Source organism: Theropithecus gelada, chromosome 16 (genome assembly GCF_003255815.1).
Source record: "Theropithecus gelada isolate Dixy chromosome 16, Tgel_1.0, whole genome shotgun sequence".
Lineage (NCBI taxonomy): Eukaryota > Metazoa > Chordata > Mammalia > Primates > Cercopithecidae > Theropithecus > Theropithecus gelada.
Window position 1 is genome coordinate 9533894 of NC_037684.1, and position 22025 is coordinate 9555918.

At 44.0% G+C, this 22025-nt stretch overlaps 1 protein-coding gene, 1 long non-coding RNA gene and 1 other non-coding gene across 3 annotated transcripts; 2 read left to right on the forward strand and 1 right to left on the reverse strand.

Annotated features, from left to right (window-relative positions):
- Positions 1–10078: 10078 nt before the first annotated feature.
- Positions 10079–16854, forward strand: LOC112609547. The gene is made up of 2 exons (XR_003116213.1): positions 10079–10464; positions 16423–16854. It is a non-coding gene; the product is annotated as an uncharacterized LOC112609547 (long non-coding RNA).
- LOC112610473 lies at positions 16207–16301 on the forward strand. The gene has a single exon (XR_003116371.1). It is a non-coding gene; the product is annotated as a Z30 small nucleolar RNA (small nucleolar RNA).
- Positions 16855–18330: 1476 nt separating the features above from the next.
- Positions 18331–21419, reverse strand: PEX12 (peroxisomal biogenesis factor 12). Its single transcript, XM_025362433.1, is given in 5 exon segments — positions 18331–18733; positions 19899–20452; positions 20755–21203; positions 21206–21256; positions 21259–21419. Coding segments are annotated over 5 exon segments (1482 nt in total). The 5' UTR covers positions 21287–21419; the 3' UTR covers positions 18331–18333.
- Between the last annotated feature and the right edge of the window lie 606 nt (positions 21420–22025).

The following is a 22025-nucleotide window of genomic DNA, read 5'->3' on the forward strand; positions in this document are numbered from 1 at the left end:
AACAATAAAAGAAAGGAGTTCCTATAATCAGGATAGAAATGTTTCTACATTAACAAGAATTCCAAAGATTACATTATTTTCTTCAAAACTATCAATTACTGGAGATACATTTTAATGTTGGAAATCATCTCTCTATATATGTATATTTGTTGTTGTTTGTTTGTTTGTTTTGGGTTTTTAGGGTTTGTTTGTTTGTTTGTTTTTGAGACAGGATCTTGCTCTCTTGTGCAGCCTGGAGTGCAGTGGCGCAATAATAGTTGGCTGCAACCTCAACCTCCCAGCTCAAGTGATTCTCCAACTTTAGTCTCCCTAGTAGCTGAGACTACAGACACGTGCCATGCCTGGCTAATTTTTCTTTTTCTTTCTTTCTTTCTTTTTTTTCTTCTTTTTTTTGGCAAGAGATGGAGTCTTGCTATGCTGCAATCCTCCTGCCTAGACTTCCCTCCCAAAGTGTTGGGATTACAGATGTGAGCCACCACACCCAACTGGAAATTATCTTTGATACTGCTGTTTTCTAATCATTTTGCCAAATATCTTTAGCCTTGCCAGAATAAGTAGGCATAGATAAAGGTGAATGCTTAATATTTGTCATAATGGAAAAATTAAATTGCTAACATTTTCAGCCGTTTTGCATTTCAAATCAGTAAACACCAACACTGAGCCTGGATGTAAAGGGCATGGGTTGGCACAGGAGCCCAGGAAGGTATTAGAGAATATGCAGAAATAGAAGTCGAAGTGAGAAGATGCTCTTATTTATAATTCAAAAGGGGAAGAAAGGAAGGCACTAGAGAACTAAGGAAGTATCATTTTATAGTATATGTACTGTAGAAGATCTTGCTATAAACACAAACATAGGCTGGGTGTGGTAGCTCACAATCTGTAATCTCAGCACTTTGGGAGGTGGATGTGAGGATTGCTTTCAGCCAGAAGTTGAGACCAGCATGGACAACATAGCAAGACCCCATCTCTACAAAAGATTTTTAAAATGTTAAACATTAGGCAGGTATAGTGGTGCACACCTGCAGTCCCAGCTACCTAGGAGGCTGAGGTGGGAGGATCTCTTGAGCCCAGGAGTTTGAGGCTGCAGCGAGCCATGATCGCATAACTGCACTCCAGCCTGGGTGGCAGAGTGGGACTCTGTCTAAAAAAATGAAAATAAAAGTAAATAAATAAAATTCGGTATTTTTATGTAGTATTTCATGCACTTTGAAAAGCTTTATTTTACTCCTGAAAGAATGTCATTTGATACCAAATGCAGAAACCTTTTTAACTCTTCACATGTTCTAAATCTCAAAAGTACATTTCTTCATGTATAGTGTGATGTGAGAGCAGCATTTTCCTTTCCTTCTAATAGTTCTGCCCTGTGCTGCGGAAACCTCTAAGACTTGGAAAAGAACACGAGCTTTTGGGGCATGGTCACTAAACTATTGTCACCCTTCTTTTGCTTCCTAGACCAGAAAACAGCCACCTAAACTGAAATTTGAGCTCTGAAACAAATATTTTAGAAAAGATCCCCTTACCTTTAGTTAATTGCAAAACAAAATATTTGCTAACTCAACCAAAATTATTCCCCTAGGAGAAGAGAATCCATCTTTCTGCGTGATCTTTGCAAAGCAGGGGCCCTGTGGGTGTTGTATGTACTCACCAAGAGGAAGAAAGCAGGCATCCGGCAAGACATGTGCACTCCTCTGACATCAGTTTGTTCTTGGTTGCCTTCTCACTTCCTTCAGGAAAACCAGAGTTGACCTGGGGAATTGTTTTTAGAATGTGAGCCTCTTCTATAGGTACATGTAAATGTAGTATTTTATGGCTCCTTAGGGAAATTTCCCATAACATTCTATTTATATCATAGAATCACAGAAGTATTAGAAAGGACTTTAAAGAGCCTCCGGTCCAACAATCTATCTGATTCTAAAATCTCCTCTATAATATTCCCAACTCCCAACAAGTTGCTATGCAAACCTCCAGCGATGAGCAACTCACTACCTATCAAATAGTCCCTCTAGTCTCTCCTGTTCTCTGACATCTGTGTTAGAAATGGTCTCCTTACTTTAAGCTGCAGTTTGTCTCCCCATAACTTCCACTGATGGGACCCACAAAACAAATCTAATTGATTTTGAACTAGCAGACCCTACGGTCTCGTGACTCCTAAGTCTCATCAATGTTATTTGAATACTGATAACAATTATGATAAATACAACATTTACTGAGGTTCTAGCTTCAGATGAATATCCTTTCCACATTTCCCAGAATTTTTTTTTTCTTTTTTTGAGACAGAGTTTGGCTCTGTGCCCATGCTGGAGTACAGTGGCACGATCTCTCCACCCCTCAGGTTCAAGCGATTCTCCTGCCTCAGCCTCCAGAGTAGCTGGGACTACAGGCAAGAGCCACCACTCTCGATAAATTTTTGTATTTTTAGTAGAGGTGGGGTTTCACCATGTTGGCCAGGCTGGTCTCGAACTGTTGACCTCGGGTGATCCACCCACCTGAGCCTCCCAAAGTGCTGGGATTACAGGGATGGGCCACCATACCCGGCCTTCCCAGAATTTTTTTACTCATTTTCCTTCACAAATTTTCCCTTAAATACATTTTACTAATCCCTCATGCCCTTAGACGTAGACTGCACCTAAAATTAGATAAATGGGGAAAAAAAAGAATTTTTTTTTCTTTTTTTTTTTTTTTTTTTTATCTTTTTTACCTATGTTCTTGTGTTTCCTCTCGCTGCTTCAGTTTCACATCTGGCTGTAGTCTGAATGTTTGCCTCTGTCACAGCCCCTTTTGCCCTTCGATATTAGCCTGGGAGGAGCAGACTCCCCACTTCTTCATAACACTGACATACTGAGGAAGGCTGATAAGGACTCATGAAGAGCCTGTGACAGGGCAGATTAGCAGGCCAGGGTCTGACCTCAGGGAGTGAATGAGGTCGTAATGAGAAAATGCAGGGGTGAAAGGCAAAAGTTAAAACTTAGCACTTCTAAGAGACTGAGCTTCATTTCCACATATCATACAAGTACCTTCAGCCCTGGAAAATTTTGTGTGCAAAGCTCTATTTTTATTTTCAATTAAGCTGTCCTGTACATATTCATTGTGGGCAATATTAACCTATTAAATTACCTTCTAAATGGTTTGTTCTATTCTATTTAATTTTATTCTTTTTCCTACTTTTCATCTTTGTTAAACACAAGACCCAGCCTAGAAAAATCCTCATAGATTAGGAGCTGGCTATCCCTGGGTAGGAGGATTAAAGGTAATTTTTCCATTTATTTTTCTTCCCTTCATTATCTTTAATTGATCTGTATTTTTAATGGTTCATAATGAGTATAAATTGTTTTTCATAATTAAAAAACAAATGGTAAAAACCAACAGATGGGCTGGGCGTGGTGGCTCACACCGATAATCCCAGCACTTTGTGGGGCCAAGGTGGGTGGATCACCTGAGGTCAGGAGTTCGAGACCAGCCTGACCAATATGGTGAAACCCTGTCTCTACTAAAAATACAAAAATTAGCCTGGCATGGTGTTGTGTGCCTGTAATCCCAGCTACTGGAGAGGCTGAGACAGGAGAACTGCTTGAACCTGGGAGACAGAGGTTACAGTGAGCCGACATCGTGCCACTGTATTCCAGCCTGAGCAACAGAGCAAGACTTCAACTCAAAAAAAGAAAAGAAAAGAAACAAAGAAAGAAAAAAGAAAGAAAGAAAGAAAGAAAAAGAAAACCCAACAGATGCTGGGGGCAGTGGCTCATGCCTGTAATCCCAGCATTTTGGGAGGCCGAGGCAGGAAGATCACCTGAGGTCAGGAGTTCAAGACCAGCCTGGCCGACACGGTGAAACCCCGTCTCTACTAGAAATACAAAAATTAGCTGGGCATGGTGGTGGGCGCCTGTAATTCCAGCTACTGGGGAGGCTGGGACAGGAGAATTGCTTGAATCCGGGAGGCAGAGGTTGCAATGAGCTGAGATTGTGCCACTGCATTCCAGCCTGGGCAACAGAGCAAGACTCTGTCTCAAAAACAAACAAACAAACAAAACAAAACAAAAAAAGAAAAAAACAGATGCCGGGCACAGTGGCTCATGCTTGTAATCCCAGCATTTTGGGAGGCCAAGGCAGGTGGATCACGAGGTCAGGAGTTCAAGACCAGCCTGGCCAACATGGTGAAACCCCGTCTCTACTAAAAATACAAAAATTAGCCGGGCATGGTGGCCGGCGCCTGTAATCTCAGCTACTCAGGAGGCTGAGGTAGGAGAATCACTTGAACCTGGGAGGCGGAGGTTGCAGTGAGTTGGGATTGCGCCACTGCACTCTAGCCTCCAGCCTACGAGACAGAGCAAGACTCCATCTCAAAAAAAGAAAAAAAACAACAACAGATGGGAGGCAGTTAGTTATCTCATTTGAGGATGGTGGCTAAACTGGGTCAAGCTTTGATACACACAAAAGGGGAGGAGGCAATGTGATCATAGAAGCAGAGACTGGAGTGATGCAGCTATAAGTAAAGGAACGCCAGCAGCTACCAGAAGCTGGAAGAGTATCCCCTCTTCCAGCAGGTCCATGGCAACACTTTATTTTATTTTATTTTTATTTTCTTTTTTTTTTTTTTTTGACAGAGTCTTGCTCTGTTGCTCAGGCTGGAGTGCAGTGGCGTGATCTCGGCTTACTGCAACCTCTGCCTCCTGGGTTCAAGCAATTCTCCCACCTCAGCCTCCAGAGTAGCTGGGATTACAGGTGCGCACCACCACGCCTGGCTAATTTATGTAAGTTTAATAGAAGCAGGGTTTCGCCATGTTGCCCAGGATGGTCTCGAACTCCTGACCTCATGTGATCTGCCTGCCTCAGCCTCTCAACGTCCTGGGATTACAGGTGTGAGCCACCATGCCTGGCCCATGCCAACACTTTAATTTCAACTCAGTGAAACTGATGTTGAACTTCTAGCTGTTCAAAAAAAAAAAGCAAAAACAAAAACAACAAAAATAACCAAATGAATGGAGCTAGAGGCCATTATCCTTAGCAAACTAATACAGGAACAGAAAACCAAATACTGTATGTTCTCACTTATAACTGGGAGCTCAATGATGAGAACACATAGACACAAAGAGGGGAACAACAGACACTGGGACCTACCTGAGGTTGGAGGGTGGGAGGAGGGAGAGGAGCAGAAGAAATAACTATTGGGTAGTAGGCTTAATACCTGGGTAATTAAATGATCTGTACAACAAACCCCCGTGATGTGAGTTTACCCGTATAATAAACCTGCACATGTACTCCTGAACCTAAAATAAGCTTTCATAAAACAATACGTTTCTGTTGTTTTTTTGTTTTGTTTTGTTTTGTTTTGTTTTGAGATGGAGTCTCACTCTTTCCCCCAGGCTGGACTGCAGTGGTGTGATCTCGGCTCACTGTGAGCTCTGCCTCTCGGGTTCAGGCCATTCTCCTGCCTCAGCCTCCCAAGTAGCTGGGACTCCAGGCGCCCGCCATCGCGCCTGGCTAATTTTTTGTATTTTTAGTAGAGATGGGGTTTCACCGTGTCAGCCAGGATGGTCTCGATCTCCTAACCTCATGATCTGCCCACCTCGGCCTCCCAAAGTGCTGGGATTACAGGCGTGAGCCACCGCGCCCAGCCTCGTTTCTGTTGTCTTAAGCCACCAAATTTGTGGTGATTTGTTACAGCAGCCACAGAATACTAATACACCTCTCTCCCTCTAAATCAAACCAGCAAACTACTCTGTGTCTCTACTTCAATTTGTTTATGATGAAATGACATCCTTAAATAAGTCTCTGGACATCCCTATTTTTGTCATCGTTGTTAGCTGAGGCCACTGCCCTACAAAGTTCTGCTCTGCTGGCATCACTCCTTGTACACGTTTGGCTAAATGGAGTTTCCAGGAGAGGAGTCAGAATGGGTACTATGATGTATAATTCGCACAGCAACATAAAAACCTCCAAAGGCCTGCTCTCAGCTTTGACTTTAACTCATTTTTCATTCGTGTCACTTCTGAATCCAGTCTCACTTTTAATTCTCCTGTTTACCTTAATTCTTAGCCTCACTTTCATATTGAAATCCCTCTGATATCATTTACATTTCAAAGACTAAAAATGACCACCATTTACTGAAAATATGCTTACCAGATGCAAGAGACCATGCTGGGAGCACTACACATCACACAAAAAATGAGACTATATGGCCAGTGAGTGGAAGAGTGAAGATTCAAAACTAGGTCTGTCTAATTCAAAGACTTGTATTCTTTCACTCTTTCAAGTCTGGGATCCTGGATTGCTTGAAAGCCTTCAAAATCAGAAGTCTTATAAGCATCTCCCCATTTTCTTCCCAGTCAAGAGGAATAACATCATTTGGTCAGGAGAACTAGGAACTAGATTACTGTTTTCTTCTTGATCTTCTGCAGGGTGGTACTGGGGATCAAATCAGGAGAAGCAGGGAATAACGTGGAAAATGAGCAATGGGAACTTCTTTTCCTTCTTCAAAGCTCCTTAGTCAAGTCCCTTGGATATGAATAGTTAGGTTGTCAGGCCAGGGAGGACTTCACATCTTGGCTTTGATAGCTCCCAAGCAAATGTTCCTGATACAAAGCAATTTGAAATCAGTAACTTAGATCATGCTTTTTCCTATCTCAGGAAAATTCATCTGGCCATGCTATTGATGATTGCTAAGAACAAGAACCCCGAATTTATTTAAGATGTGTTTATTCACTAAGCATTTCTGTTTATCAACAGTTGTACTTATGTTCACCAGACACAAGCCTGCATGTTCATCAGACATAAACTGTCAAATAGCAACTAAAGGGGAAAAGTTGGTCTCTTTACCCACAGGTGCCTCCATCTCACCTCAGTTCTTTCATAGAGATGATCCAAAGAGTATAAATAGAATAGTGACCAAGGGCTCCATTATGCCACTACCTGACTCCGTGTAAGTTTCCTCACTTCCATTCATTCTTTCATTCAATCAGCTATTTTGGGGCGCCTAAGGTGTTCAAATCCCAGCTCTGCCACATTCTAGCTATGAGAACTTTGTTAAACTAACCTAAGCCTCTGATTTCTTCTGTGTAAACTGGAAATAATAACAGAGCCTCCTCCACAGAATATTTGTCAGAATGAAGTCAGATGATATACATAAAGAGTAAATGTGTATTGTCATGTGCTCTTTGCAGCATATGGTGCCTGGCATGTACTGTCATTTTCATTCAATAATCAATTGTTGGCTTAGCACAGTGGCTCACGCCTGTAATCCCACACTTTGGGAGGCCAAGGCAGGCAGATCACTTGAGGTCAGGAGTTCAAGACCAGCCTAACCAACATGGTGAAATCTCATCTCTACTAAAAATACAAACATTAGCGGGGCATGGTGGCACGCACTTGTAATCCCAGCTACTTGGGACGCTGAGGCATGAGAATTGCTTGAACCCAGGAGGCGGAGGTTGCAGTGAGCCGCGATTGCACCACTGCATTCTAGTCTGGGTGACACAGCAAGACTCTGTCTCAAATAATAATAATGATAATCAATTGTTGAGCACTTACAATGTTCTAAACATGGTGCTACAATTTAGGGCTACCCATCAAAATAAAAGCTTGCCTTCCTTGAGCCAAATATGCAACTTTCATTCTCAAATATAATCCTCAGAATAACTTGCAAGACATGCATTATTTCACATTACATAAATGAAAAAAACTGAGTTCATTGCGGTAAAGCTCAAAGTTACACATCTAGTAAGTAGCAGAGCTGAGAGCTGAACACTGATCTATCTGAATCCAAAGCCCAATTACTCTCATCCTGCCACATAGCCTTAGTATTAGCTGGAAGAATAAGACACACATCCCGGCTGGGCTCGGTGGCTCACGACTGTAATCCCAGCACTTTGGGAGGCCAAGGTGGGTGGGTGGATCACTTGAGGTCAAGAGTTCGAGACCAGCCTGGCCAACATGGTGAAACCCCATCTCTACTAAAAATGTAAGAATCAGCCCGGTGTGGTAGTGTGGTAGTGCACGCTGAAATCCCAGCTATTTGGGAGGCTGAGCAAGGAGAATCGCTTGAGCCCAGGAGGCGGAGGTTGCAGTAAGCTGAGCTGAGATCATTCACAACCTAAAGAGGGAAAACATGTACTAAGCAACTCATGGCAGTACAACATATACGATAACATTGACTGAGCACTCTATGTATTAGGCATTGTTGTCATTGATCTTGTAACAGTTCTATCAGGTAGATGCTATTATTATCCTCCTTTTTACAAATAGTGATACTGAAGAACAAAGAATTCAAGTTACTTGCCAAAATAGTCCACATACATGACCACTACACCCCAGTGCCACTCTGGAGAGTTTGCAATGTATGAGCAGTGTTCTCTAGGTGTCCTAGGAGTGACAATAACTATGAGTGAGCATCAGAAAAGATTTCCTAAATGAGATGATTTGTGGGCTGGAACCTGTAAGTAAGAAAGCAACAGGTTGGCCCCTCTCTTCCTTTCTCTGCCATCATGGTGTGTGCTTGACTCTGCTTCTTGCCATGTCTTCTCACAAGACTTTCAGGATTAAGTGATTCCTGGCAAAAAAAACAAAAGCAAAATCGTCCCATTCTCCAGTGGATTTGGATGAAAATCGATAATAACATCAGGTAAAACTCCAAAAGGAGACATTGGAGAAGAACCAAGGTGGGTCTATAAGGAATTGCACATGAAATGGCACATATATTTATGCTGTCTGACGGTCACAATCACATTACCATATCAAGCTGAAAATGTCACCACTATCTGGGGAGTTGAATATTTTTATTGGGAATATATTTTTACTCTCTGAATCTGTTATGAACGCGTTGGTTGGCTGGCTTCAGTAAAAAATATGTGAGACCTTTCATTTCAAAAAAAAAGAAAGAAGGCAACAGGTTGAGAGAAAGGGAGATAGATGGGAGAAAGATAAACCAGGTAGAAGAAATAGCACACGCAAAGGCACATTGTCTTCACTGTCTAATCTCTCCAATCCTTAACGAACGAAAGAGGCCTTGAGTGGGTCTGGTACTGAAGACTCTCCATTTTGTTTCTTCGTGTCCTTCTACCCATCCCTATCTAACATTCATCACAATCCTCATTCGCCTTTCATATGCCACTCCTCTATTTCCACTGCCGGTCTAATTTAAGCTCCTATTAGCTCTCACTTGGACCATTGCAATAGCTTTCTCTGCTTTCACTCTCTGCCCCCCTGTATAATCTAAATACAGTTGAGGCCGGGCGCGGTGGCTCACGCCTGTAATCCCAGAATTTTGGGAGGCCGAGGCGGGCGGATCACCTGAGGTCAGGAGTTCAAGACCAGCCTGGCCAACACGGTGAAACTCCGTCTCTACAAAAGTACAAAAATTAGCCGGGCATGATGGTGGGTGCCTGTAATCCCAGCTACTTGGGAGGCTGAGGCACGAGAATCGCTTGAACCTGTGAGAAGAAGGTTGCAGTGAGCCGAGATCGCGCCACTACACTGCAGCCTGGGCGACAGAAACTCCATCTCGGGGGGAAAAAAAAAAGAAAACTAGCCGGGAGTGGTGACGCCTGTCTGTAATCCAAGCTACTCGTAGGGCTGAAGTAGGAGAATCGCTGAGCCTGGGAGGCGGAGGTGACAGTGAGAGGAGATCGCACCACTGCACTCCAGCCTGGGCGACTCGAGTGAAACCCTGTCTCAAAAACAAAACAAAAACAAAAACCCAAAACCATTTCTTCCCGCAATCCCAGGGCACACACACACTACTATAATCCTGCCTCAGATGCTCATTCCCAGTTACGAAACAGGGTACTGGCGAAATCCCTCTGCCTAACAGTCGTCCCGACTGCCGAGGGCGGAGAATTGTGGAGGGGGCCGGAGAGAATTGCTCAGAACTTGGAAAGCGATTGGCTTAACTCTCAGGGTAGAAATAGCGACGCAAAGAGACGACGAAAAAGATGCGTCCGCCATCGCTTCCGCTCCACCCCTGACGTTCGCCTCGACCTTCGATTGGCTGCTCCTCGCACCAGCCACGCCTCAGGGTCGCCCACGTGACCCGATGTCCGCCGTGGGATTGGTTGTTCGGCGAGAGCCACGGTAGGCTGTAAGACCAGAGCGGGCCGGAGAAGCAGAGGAGAGGGACGCGGGAAACATGTTTGACCTGGGACTGAAATCTGGAGAGCTTGGCTACCTTCATCCTCCTCAGGCCAGAACAGGCTCCCTGAGACAGTCCAGGTCGTAGGAGTTTTGCGAGTTAAAAAAGCGGGTTGCAGACCCCTGCCTGGGTGTTTGGTTCAAGCCTTGGCTCTGGCCTTGCTCTGTCTTCCCGGGAGTTCGTGAGATTTGGACCTTAGATTGTTAGTATTATTTTGAGGGCCTCCTGTGTGTAAGCACTGGTTGTGCGCAGATGGCTGTGCAGAGCGCCATGAGGTAGAGGCTGGGGAAATGAGGGCTTGGAGGTGCTTGAGGTATGGTCTTTACCTACGTGAAATGTTGGAGGTAAGTCGGATTTATAACGTGTTCATGCTTTTATAATCTAGGAGCTTAGGGTTTAGTAGGAACAGTCGCTCATTCCTGTGTACTAGGCACCATTCCGAGTGCAGTGGCTACAAAGGCCAGTAGAATATAGTCCTGGTTCTTTAGGAACTCTGTGATTGGGCAAGTGGGAGTGAGGGCGGAAAACGTGAACTGGTGAGTAGTTGGCCTGTGATGCGTGCTGTGGTTGAAGAAAGTGCTGTGAGAGAAGGGGGGATGACTGAAGTAATTAGGGACATTTAACGGAAAGTGATATTTGAGTAAAGCTTATTTTTGTTTTTTTTTTTTTTTTGAGACGGGAGTCTCGCTCTGTCTCCCACGTTGGAGTGCAGTGGCGCGATCTCGGCTCACTGCAACCTCCGCCTCCCAGGTTCAAGCAGTTCTCTACCTCAGCCTTCCAAGTAGCTGGGATTACAGGCGCACACCACCATGCCCGGCTAATTTTTGTATCTCTAGTAGAGTTGGGGTTTCACCATGTTGGCCAGGCTGGTCTTGAACTCCTGACCTCGTGATCCACCCGCCTCGGCCTCCCAAAGTGCTGGGATCACAGGCGAAAGCCACCGCGCCCGGTCTTGAGTGAAGTTTAAAAAGTATACTTAGGGTGGGTATTTATCCCTCCACGAAAGCGCCTTTTACTCAGCCAGCACAGAGCCGTCCCTTTGCCCTTCCAGATGCCTGACTGGGACCTTGCTTATGGATGTGTGAGCTTTTAATCTCTGGCTGTCATCTCACCCCCTTCAGCGTAAACTTGGGATGATTACTCTTGACCCGTTTTTTGAGTAATAAGGCAAATCCCACACCTGAGTTATGGGGAGAAGACAGGTAGAACAGTGCTAGTTTCTCGTTGCTGTTATTTTATGGTAACTATACAGCATTTTAAATTTATATGCTCTGTGTTTAAATATCCCCCTTAAAAAGCTTGAACTATGTAACAGTCTAGATGTGACTATCTTACTCTTTTCCCACAAACTAAGAATCCAAATAAATGTTAAAAATCTTAAAAAACAAACAAACAAACAAAAAGTATACTTAGGTTTTCTCCCCCATCGAAAGGGGTGGAGAAGGCACTCCAGGAACTAGGAAGGCGTACCTGCCCTCATGTGGCTGGAGCACTTGGGAGGTTTGCCCAGCTGATGATGGAGCAGATAGGGAGGGATTAGACTTGTAAAGATCTTGAATTACATGGTAGGCTGGCTGTCTGGATCTTAAGATACAAAGTGAAATAGGTACCAGAAAACAGATATTAATGTGCTTTCATAATTCAGAAGGAGGACAGGTACCTCCTGTTGGATTGATGAAAAAAGGCTTCATGCAAAAGATGGCATTTTGGAGGGTTGCAAACTGCAGGGATAGGATTTTGAAGTATAGAAAGGATTTCTACAGAGGGGAAAAGACTTTGTAGATGGAGGGCATAAGGTCAAATAGAGCCAATATGAGGACTAAGGAAAATGTGGGTTGATTAGACTGTAAGATATGTTTGAAGGCCAGGTGCAGTGGCTCATGCCTGTAATCCCAGCACCTGGGAGGCCAAGGTAGGTGGATCACTTGAGGTCAGGTAAGACCAGCCTGGCCAACATGGCGAAACCCTGTCTCTACTAAAAATCCAAAAATTAGTTGGGCATGGTGGCTTATGCCTGTTATCCCAGCTACTTTGGAAGCTGAGGCAGGAGAATCGCTTGAACCCAGGAGGCTGAGGTTACAGTGAACCGAGATTGCATCACTGCACTCCAGCCTGGGTGACAGAGCGAGACTCTATCTCAGAAAAACAAACAAACAAAAGACATGTTTGCTTTATTTATGGTGTATTTAAGGATAAATTTGGGTCTGTTTTGAAACATCTTGATTGCTAAACAAAGTCGTGGGACTTTATTTCCTAGACTATGGGGAGCAATTGAATGCTTGTGAGTAGTGAGTAATGACTTAATCATACCTCCATATATAAGGGTTAGTATGTTTGTAAGATTCAAAGTACATTGGATGGGAGAGAAACTGGAGGCAGGAGGCCCACTGAGATAGCAGTATTGTCTGCCAAAAGGAACGTGGCTTTTAGAGTCAGCACTCATTGGTTCAGAGCTTGACTTTGCTCACAAGTTTCATTATTTCTGGCAGATTTATTTAAATTATTAAGCTCTCTCAGCCTCTGTTTTCTTATTTCTTTCTTTTTTTTTTTTTTTTTTTTTGGGACAGGGTCTCACTCTTGTCGCCCAGGCTGGAGTGCAGTGGTGCAATCTCAGCTCACTGCAACCTCCGCCTCCCAGGTTCAAGCTATTGTCCTGCCTCAGCCTCCTGAGTAGCTGGCATTACAGGCACCTGCTAACTTTTGTACTTTTAGTAGAGACAGGTTTCACCATGTTGGCCAGGCTGGTCTCGAACTCCTGACCTCAGGTGATTTACCCGCCTTGGCCTCCCAAAGTGCTGGGATTACAGGCATGAGCCACCGCGCCCAGTCTCTTATTTCTAATGTGTACTCATTTCACCTGTAGATGATAAGTTAAAAAGTCAAGCATAACCCTTGTGTAACAGGCACTTCGTAAGTTACTTTCCCTCTTTTGAGACAGAGATTCAGTCTATCGCCCAGGCTGGAATGCAGTGGTACAGTCTCGACTCAGTGCAACCTCTGCCTCCCTGGTTCAAGTGATTCTTGTGCCTCAGCCTCCCAAGTAGCTGAGACTACAGGCGTCCACCACCATGCCCAGCTAATTTTTGTATTTTTAATAGAGATGGGGTTTCGCCACATTGACCAGGCTGGTCTGGAACTCCTGGCCTCAGGTGACCTGCCTGCCTCAGCCTCCCAAAGTGCTGGGATTACAGGTGCGAACCACTGTGCCCAACCTAGTTTTTCCTCTTTATGGAGCTTAGTTGCTGAATGGTGAACACAGACCAACAGCTGTCAGTTTTAACTAGGGAATATCAGTCTATGGATGTTGAGAGATGGCTGAAGGCAGTATATGGTGGCCCCAGAATTTTTAGATACTGACAATATCATTTTGAAAGTCTGGAGAGGCCAGGTGGGGTGGCTCACGCTTGTAATCCCAGCACTTTGGGATGCTGAGGTGGGCAGATCACTTGAGGTGAGGAGTTCAAGACCAGCCTGGCCAACATGGCAAAACCCCGTTTCTACTGAAAATACAAAAAGTAGCTAGGCCTGGTTGTGCATGCCTGTAATCCCAGCTACCTGGGAGGCTGAAGTAGGACTGCTTGAACCTGGGAGGCAGAGGCAAAAGTGAGCTGAGATAGCACCACTGCACTCCAGCCTGGGTGACAAAGTGAGAATCCGTCTCAAAAAATAAAATAAAGAGGCCGGGCGCGGTGTGGCTCATGCTCATAATTCCAGCACTTTGGGAGGCTGAGGCAGGCAGATCACGAGGTCAGGAGTTCAAGACCAGCCTGGCCAATAGGGTGAAAGCCCATCTCTACTTAAAAAATACAAAAATTAGCTAGGCATGGTGGTGCTCACCTGTAGTCTCAGCTACTCGGGAGGCTGAGGCAGGAGAATCACTTGAACCCAGGAGGCAGAGGTTGCAGTGAGCCAAGATTGCACCACTGCACTCTAGCCTGGGCGACAGAGTGAGGGAGTGGAGTGGAGAGTGGAGTGGAGTGGAGTGGAGGTCAGCTTTTTCATTCACAAATTGATTTTTCAGATTGTGAATTACCCATGCTTCACCTTGCTTTCTTTATCTTCCATGTCCTTCCTCATTAGTAAATCTAAAGGTAGAACCCTAAAGAGAAATGAAATTGAACCTTTTATTTAGTTGTTACAGAAAAACTATAAATCTGGTAATCATACCTCAAGTTCTCTTTCTAGCTCTGCAGTTAATTTCCTATGGATCTTTGGCAAATCATAGCCTCTCTGGGTTCTTCGACTCCTCAGATAGATTAGCCGGGCACGGTGGCTCACACCTGTAATCCCAGCACTTTGGGAGGTCAAGGCGGGCGGATCACGAGGTCAGGAGATCGAGACCATCCTGGCTAACACAGTGAAACCCCGTCTCCACTAAAATTACAAAAAAAATTAGCCGGGCGTGATGGTGGGTGCCAGTAGTCCCAGCTACTCGGGAGGCTGAGGCAGGAGAATGGCGTGAACCCGGGAGGTGGAGCTTGCAGTGAGCCGAGATCGGGCCATTGCACTTCAGTCTGGGCGACAGAGTGAGACTCCGTCTCGGGAAAAACAAAAAAAAAGAAGATTCTGGTTTAAAAACTTTTATGACTGTAATTTTAATCTTTTTTGGCAGAAGAATTATAAATCAAATTGCATATTAAATGAACTGGAATTTATAAAGAAATTTAGTAGAAAATCTTTTCTAGGCCGGGTGTAGTGGCTCATGCCTGTAATTCCAGCACTTTGGGAGGCCAAGGCTGGCAGATCACTTGAGGTCAGGAGTTCAAGACCAGCCTGGCCAACATGGTGAAACCCCGTCTCTACTAAAAATACAAAAATTAGCTGGGCGTAGTGGCACATGCCTGTAGTCCCTGCTATTCAGGAGGCTGAGGCAGGAGAATTGCTTGAGCCCAGGAGGCAGAGGCTGCAGTGAGCCAAGATTGTGCCACTGCACTCCAGCCTGGGAAACAGTGAGACTCCATCTCAAAAAAAAAAAAAAAATCTTTTCTAGGCCAGGTACAGTGGCTTACACCTGTAATCTAGCATTTTGGAAGGCCAAAGAGGGAGGATCACTTAAGCCCAGCAGTTTGAGACCAGCCTGGGCAACATAGCAAGACCCTGTCTCTACAAACATTTTTTTTTAATTACCTGGGTGTGGTGGTGCTCACCTAAGATGTCAGCTACTCAGAAGGCTGGGGTGGGAGGATAGCTTGAGCCCAAGCAGTTTGAGGCCACAGTGAGCCATGATCATGCCACTGCACTCCAGGTTAGGTGACAGGGCAAGATCCTGTCTCTACAAAAAGGACATAAATTTTAAAAAAAGAAAAGAAAATATATTTTCTAAAGCTTTTGCTTTTGAACTAGGCTAAGGGTAGGCTTATAGGCTCAAGCCTGTGATCCCAGGATTTTGGGAGGCCAAGGCGGGAGGATCACTTAAAGCCAGGAGTTTGAAAACAGCCTGGGAAACATACCAAGACCCTGTCTCTACAAAAAATTGAAAAATCGCCAGGGGTGGTGACATGCACCTGGGAGGATCGCCTGAGCCCAGGAGTTTGAGACTACAGTGAGCCATGATCACACCATTGCACTCCAGCCTGTTGACAGAGTGAAACCTTGTCTCAAAATAAAAAATAAAAATAAATATTAATTGAAAACAGGTCAGGCATGGTGGCTTACACCTGTAATCCAAGCACTTTGGGAGGCTGAAGAGGGTGGATTGCTTGAGTCCAGGAGTTTGAGAACAGCCTGGCCAACATGGTAAAACCCTGTCTCTACAAAAAGTACAAAAATTAGCCACGTGTGGTGGCCTGTGACTGTAGGCCCGGCTACTTGGGAGGCTAAGGTGGGATGATCACCTGAGCCTGGGGAGATTGAGACTGCAATGAGCCATGATCAGGCCATTGCACTCCAGCCTGGGTGACAGAGTAAGACCCTGTCTTTAAAAAAAAAAAGAAAAAGAAAAAAGAAAAGAAATATTAATTAGAAACCCATGGTTGAAACTTACCTGAATAGAAGGCTTTATTTTTCTCATAGGTAAGCCTGTGTTTTCTTGGATGTGAAACTAGGGCAGTGGGTTGCTCTTAGGTAATACAAGATGAAATGCAGCGATGCGATGATGAGTGAAGTAGTCTGACCTGGTATTGCCATTGCTTCAATGTTGGCTTTGACCAGGGTATGATCTCTTAATCTTCTCTCTGAGCTGATTCTGGTTGTGGTTTTTCCACACAGGTGTGTTGTATCCTGTTTGGACACTGGTTTTATCATGTTTAAGATGTTTCTTTTATGTTCGTTTGAATTACTGATACTCATGTTTTCCTTCTTAGGTTGAGATGAAAAATCTTGCTTTGAATTCTTCACGGAGGACTACATCATTTCAATCTTGAATCTGGCTCAATTCTATTATTCACTTATTACTGTATTTAAAACATTTAATTGGCTGGGCACGGTGGCTCATGCCTGTAATCCCAGCACTTTGGGAGGCCAAGGCGGGCGGATCACTTGAGGTCAGGAGTTCCACCAGCCGGGCCAACATGGCAAAACCCTGCCTCTACTAAAAATACAAAAATCATCCAGGTGTGGTGGCGCACACCTGTAATCACAGCTACTTGGGAGACTGAGGTGAGAGAATTGTTTGAAACCAGGAGGTGGAGGTTGCAGTGAGCTGAGATCACGCCACTGCACTCAAGCCATGGCAACAGAGTAAGACTCTGTCTCAGTAAAAAAATAAAAAAAAAAAAATGTTTAATTAACCATGATATTTGCTTTAGTAAAAATTTTGAGGTTTAACGAGAATTTTAAAATCCATTACACTTTTCTTATGGCATATAAAAGTTTAAATTTTTTTTTATTATCTCAGCTAACATCATAAATGCCTTAATGTTAAAATCCATGGGATATTCTATTTAAAGTTTTAGCTTTATCACCTCTGTGCTATCAGAGAATGTGCTTTGAATTGGTAAAATGAGTTAAAGTATTGGAAAACACCTATGTCAGCAGAGGCTCTCAAAAATCATTTTCGTCCTTCCTCTTCTAGTGATGATTTTTTTTTTAACCATGTTTTCACCAGCCTGCCAATCCAATGCCATAAATGCTCCTACATAGGCAACTTAAGTGTTTAAGTTGATGCAAGGTATTTCGCATGAGGCTGAATTCTTATTGTTGGAGCAGAGGATTTTTGTTCCAACAACTGAATTGGCAAAACGTCAATATAAAAACACCTCAAAAAGTCAACAGTAGTCTGAATGAAAAATTTATTTTACACACCTCAAGTAATCTTTACATTTCCACAAAATCATAACAACATGGAAGTTCTTTTCCAGAAACATTTATTCTTAAAATCTACTTAAGTGTTTCATAGAAACTTTAGTAATAACCAGAATAATTCATGACAGTTTAGCAAACTCTTAACAGCAAGCAGAAAGAACTTATTAAAATATCCTTTCTTTACTACAATTAGATTAGTATTTTGCTTCACATCTTCATTGCTTGTTAGCTTTGCTTTTATACAGGAATTTTCAGACTAGTCTCTTTGTAACACTCAACCCCTATTCCTTTTTTAACCAGTTTCTCAAGAAAGATATGGAGAGCTCATACAGGAATATCCTTAAATATCCTAAATATCCAACTTTTAAGATGTCCTTTTTTATCCTTAAAAGCTGATAAACTATAGATGTCACTTAACAAATGGGTCACAGTATATGGAAGGAGCTTCCCCCCCCCCCCCCCGCCAAAGTGTTTCTAAGCATTTCTATCAAGAGCAGGTCTACATTTCTTATCGTTTGCAAACTGATGAAATTTCCACCTTACAGACAGGCAAGTAAATGCTTTCTTTTCTAAAAAGGCTTGCTAACAACTCACTGTTCACTTTATTTTTTATGTAGTCTAACCTGGGTTTTTCCCAAGAGCTTCTGTACTTCTTATATTTTAAGGAAAGGGATACACAAAAACTTGTGTACTCATTATTCTGTTTAATCTCTACACTGGCCCTCATATCCCCTGCCAGTCCTGATTCTTCTACTTTAAGCAGTTTGGTCAACTGTAAGTAGGGTTCTGGAGAGCAGGCTAAAAGGTTAGGATCAAATGGGCATATCCTTTTAAAGAAATCCATATAGTCATTTAAAGTTCATATAGTTATGAATTGAGGCTGAGAAGTGTCAACTCAGTACCATACTGAAACCAGCTCTGTGGCATTATAGCTCAATACTTTTGTTGTGAGGATAAGACACAATTCCTTTTCAGTTCTCGGGGGAGTAGAGTTTAATCAGATGTTGTACTTCTGTTGGATAACCTGTGATGGGACAAGCTTGGTGACTCCTCACATAATGAAACACACAGCGGTAACAAAACACATAGCCAGAGGTGGCAAGAACAGTATCATTCACCCGGGTTTTACGACACAGTGGGCACACAGTCTTCATTTTGGGTAAGAGGGGAGAATCAGAGTTATAGTCTAGGTGTACAGGTGGTGGTGGAGTAGGCAGGGCAGTCAATGACTTGATGGTTTCTTGATTTTCAGATGAATACCACCAGTCAAGGAACTGTAAGAAGAATACACCCACAGAAAGGCCAGTAGACAGGGATAAGGCAACACCCCCCACAGCTTTCTTCAGAGCTGACTTTATCTTCTCACTAACACTGTTGGGAGAAAAGAACAAGGAGGCAAAGAGAGAAACTTTATTTAGGTATAATTACAAAGTGACTAACATAAATGCAGTTCTTACATTTTTCATCAGAATCACTGGGACTGAATGGTTGGTAGACTATCTCCTTAAGGATCTATTCTAAATGATTCCTTCTAACTTACAGTATTTTAGGGGCATAGGAGCTAAGCTTTGTTTTTAGTAACAAATGATTAGGGTTTGGTTTTGTGTTTTGAAAGAGAAATCAGTAGAGAATTTTATTATATAAATCTCCTCCCTTTTTTTTAGTGGAAGATAGTGATCCAGAAAAAAAAAATTCACTTAACAAAAAACTTAGCAGTATTGAGGAAAGTATATATTTGAACTTGTAGGAGAACATAAATATGAACTAGAAGGAGCACAACAACAATATGATTAAGAGCACAGTCTTAGGCTGGGTGCAGTGGCTCACAGAGCACAGTCTTTAGAATTGTATTGATTTGGCTTGAATCCCAGCTCTGCCACCTTCTAGCTATGTAGCTACATGACCTTGGCAAGGTACTTAACTGCTTGGGTTTAGTTTCCTCAACTGTGAGCTAATACATTTACTTCACTGGGTTGTGTTGAGGATTAAGATAATGTACGTAAAGAAAGCACCTGGCACAGAACCTGGGACATAGCAAGTATGCACTAAAGTTGGCCGGGCGCGGTGGCTCAAGCCTGTAATCCCAGCACTTTGGGAGGCCGAGACGGGCAGATCACGAGGTCAGGAGATCGAGACCATCCTGGTTAATATGGTGAAACCCCGTCTCTACTAAAAAGTACAAAAAAAAACTAGCCGGGCAAGGTGGCGGGCGCCTGTGGTCCCAGCTACTTGGGAGGCTGAGGCAGAAGAATGGCGTGAACCCGGGAGGCGGAGCTTGTAGTGAGCTGAGATCTGGCCACTGCACTCCAGCCTGGGCGACAGAGCGAAACTCCGTCTCAAAAAAATAAATAAATAAATAAAGTATACCTAGTATGATAAAGGTTACCAGGATGACAGTCCTTATTTTATGGACACAAGGAATAGCTTTTCTGTGACTTTATGCAATACCACAAAGTTAACAGGTGAATTTCACGAAACTGGGATAAGATTTTAGAATTTACTAACTAAAGATCTTTTGGAAATGTTAAGGCCTTACCTCCTGGCTGGCTGCGGCATCATGCTGGCCTTAGCTGGTTTGTGCTCCAGAGCTTGTATATCCTGAACTGTCAGTCGACCTAGCCGAACTCCAGCCAGCCTCAGCAGTGGTGAGTGATGCTGAGCTTTTCCTAGGATGTATCGAAGTTGTTGTACAAGAAACCATCCTTCCCAGGCCATATTCACAAATGGGTAGGCTGCCAGGAAGGCTCTGTAAAATCGTTTCCAGCGGGAAGAAGGGGGATGAATAGAATATTCATCCTCTTCTCTCAGGCTAGAAACCAGCTTCTCCAGCTTCACTTTCAGATAGGGAAGAAGAACCAGGACCATAATTGATTTCCAAAGCTGCTTCTTTGGGAGACCAGCGCTAGCCAGTCTCTGAGACTTGTGAGTGTCCCCCATTACAATTCTCTTTAAGCCATAAAAGTTTTCAGAAAATGAGGCACTGGTTCTAGACAGGTAATGCTGCTGGACCAGAAGATCTAGCAGAGTAAAGATTTCATCAAACCACCTCCACAAGAAGCCATAGTGGGTGGGATTTGATTCTGCAAGAACCTAAAGCAAAATAAAGCAGTAAGTAAAATTCATTCCATTACACAAGTTCTACACCTTCTATTTACATTCCCCCTTTTCCTCTAAAGTCTACACATTTTGTCTTAAGTCACTTTTGGACCCTGAAATGCTGGGTATTCAGTACAGGTCTCTACACATAACAGAGACTCAATAACTCTTAAGTCATGGGATACGAGTTATTTGCAAATTGGCTATTTCAAACGCTAGGCTACCAAATAAGCACAAATTATTCGTTGGTTTTTACCCAGTTGTCCCTAAAGCTTTTCCAAGAATTAATACCTTACCTTGACCACATGCTGAAGAGCGGGTCTCACTGCTGTCATTAAACTGTCCTGTGCTACCACCTCAAAGATGGATGGCTGGTCATCGGCTACAGAAGCAGTTGTGATGTGAGCCCCGTGCTCAGCCATAGCTTCCTGTGTGTACTGGCTTTCACTTTTCCCACAAACTCTCCCGTGAGCATGAACTTTTTCGGAAGGAAGGGTATCAGATGCGTGCTCAGTCTTAAAGGTAAACTTTCTGCATAATATCTGAAACTCGAAACTCAAGGGCAAAAATGAACTGGGGAAAAAAGACCTGTTGTGGAGGCGGAGGGGAGTCTCAAGAAGGTTAATAACAAAGTTAACTCGGACCTGGGTGGAAGTGGTATGTGCGAGGGGGTAACTTGTCAAATGCTGCACCTCAGGGCAGAGCGTGACTGTGGGGGACGCGATCCTGTCGAGCTGCGAACCAGAAAACCCCCTCCTCTCCAATCGTGAGAGCTCAAAAGCTAGCCGACTCTAAGGATTCAGTCGTGTCACTGTAAGCCCGGGACATGAAGGCTAGCTCCAGCTGTTGGCTTTGAGTATCCCCGCCCGCGCCCGTCCTTGCTTGCTGACCCCACGCGAGGCGCAAAGAACCCACGACGCCACGTTTGAAGGGAGGTCTCCGCTTTATGACAGAAGCCGCACCCGGAAATAGAAACCACCGGGACCTCAGGGACGCCTGGCGGAAGAGAGGCACTCTAGTCCCGAATGCGGCCCGGGAACCGGAACTAGAGAACTATGACCCACCCGAACTTCCGCTCCCGCCCCGCTGAAATAGAAGAGGGGTCTTGCGGTCTGGTTTTGGCTATGAATATTCAGCTCGTTTGCTTTAGTTTTCGTAGCTGGGTCTGCATGGTAGTCTCGCTGGAAAGCTACAGCTCTGAACCTCTCTCTGCGAGGTCCTTTTGACAAGCTGTTTGGGGCACCGCGCAGACGTCTGGCGCCGGGAACCAGAGCTCGGGCCAGTTGCTGAGCCCTGTGTTCCTCCTGCAGGCGATGGAGCTAGGGGCGGAGGGAGGAAGGGAATCTGGAGGTGGAAAGGACTCTGCTGTATACGCGCGGCAGGGATGGTGGTTAATTTATATGTCTTCGCCTTCCAGAAAGGATTTAAAGCGACAAAGCAGGAGATAGGAGCCTTAGATTTATTGCCGCCAATTATAAGGAAGGATGATTGGATTGAGAAAGGTTCATGCTTGTTCCTCAGTACTTGAGATGGTTAATTTTCATCCAAGCTGGTAGTTTAACGTCTT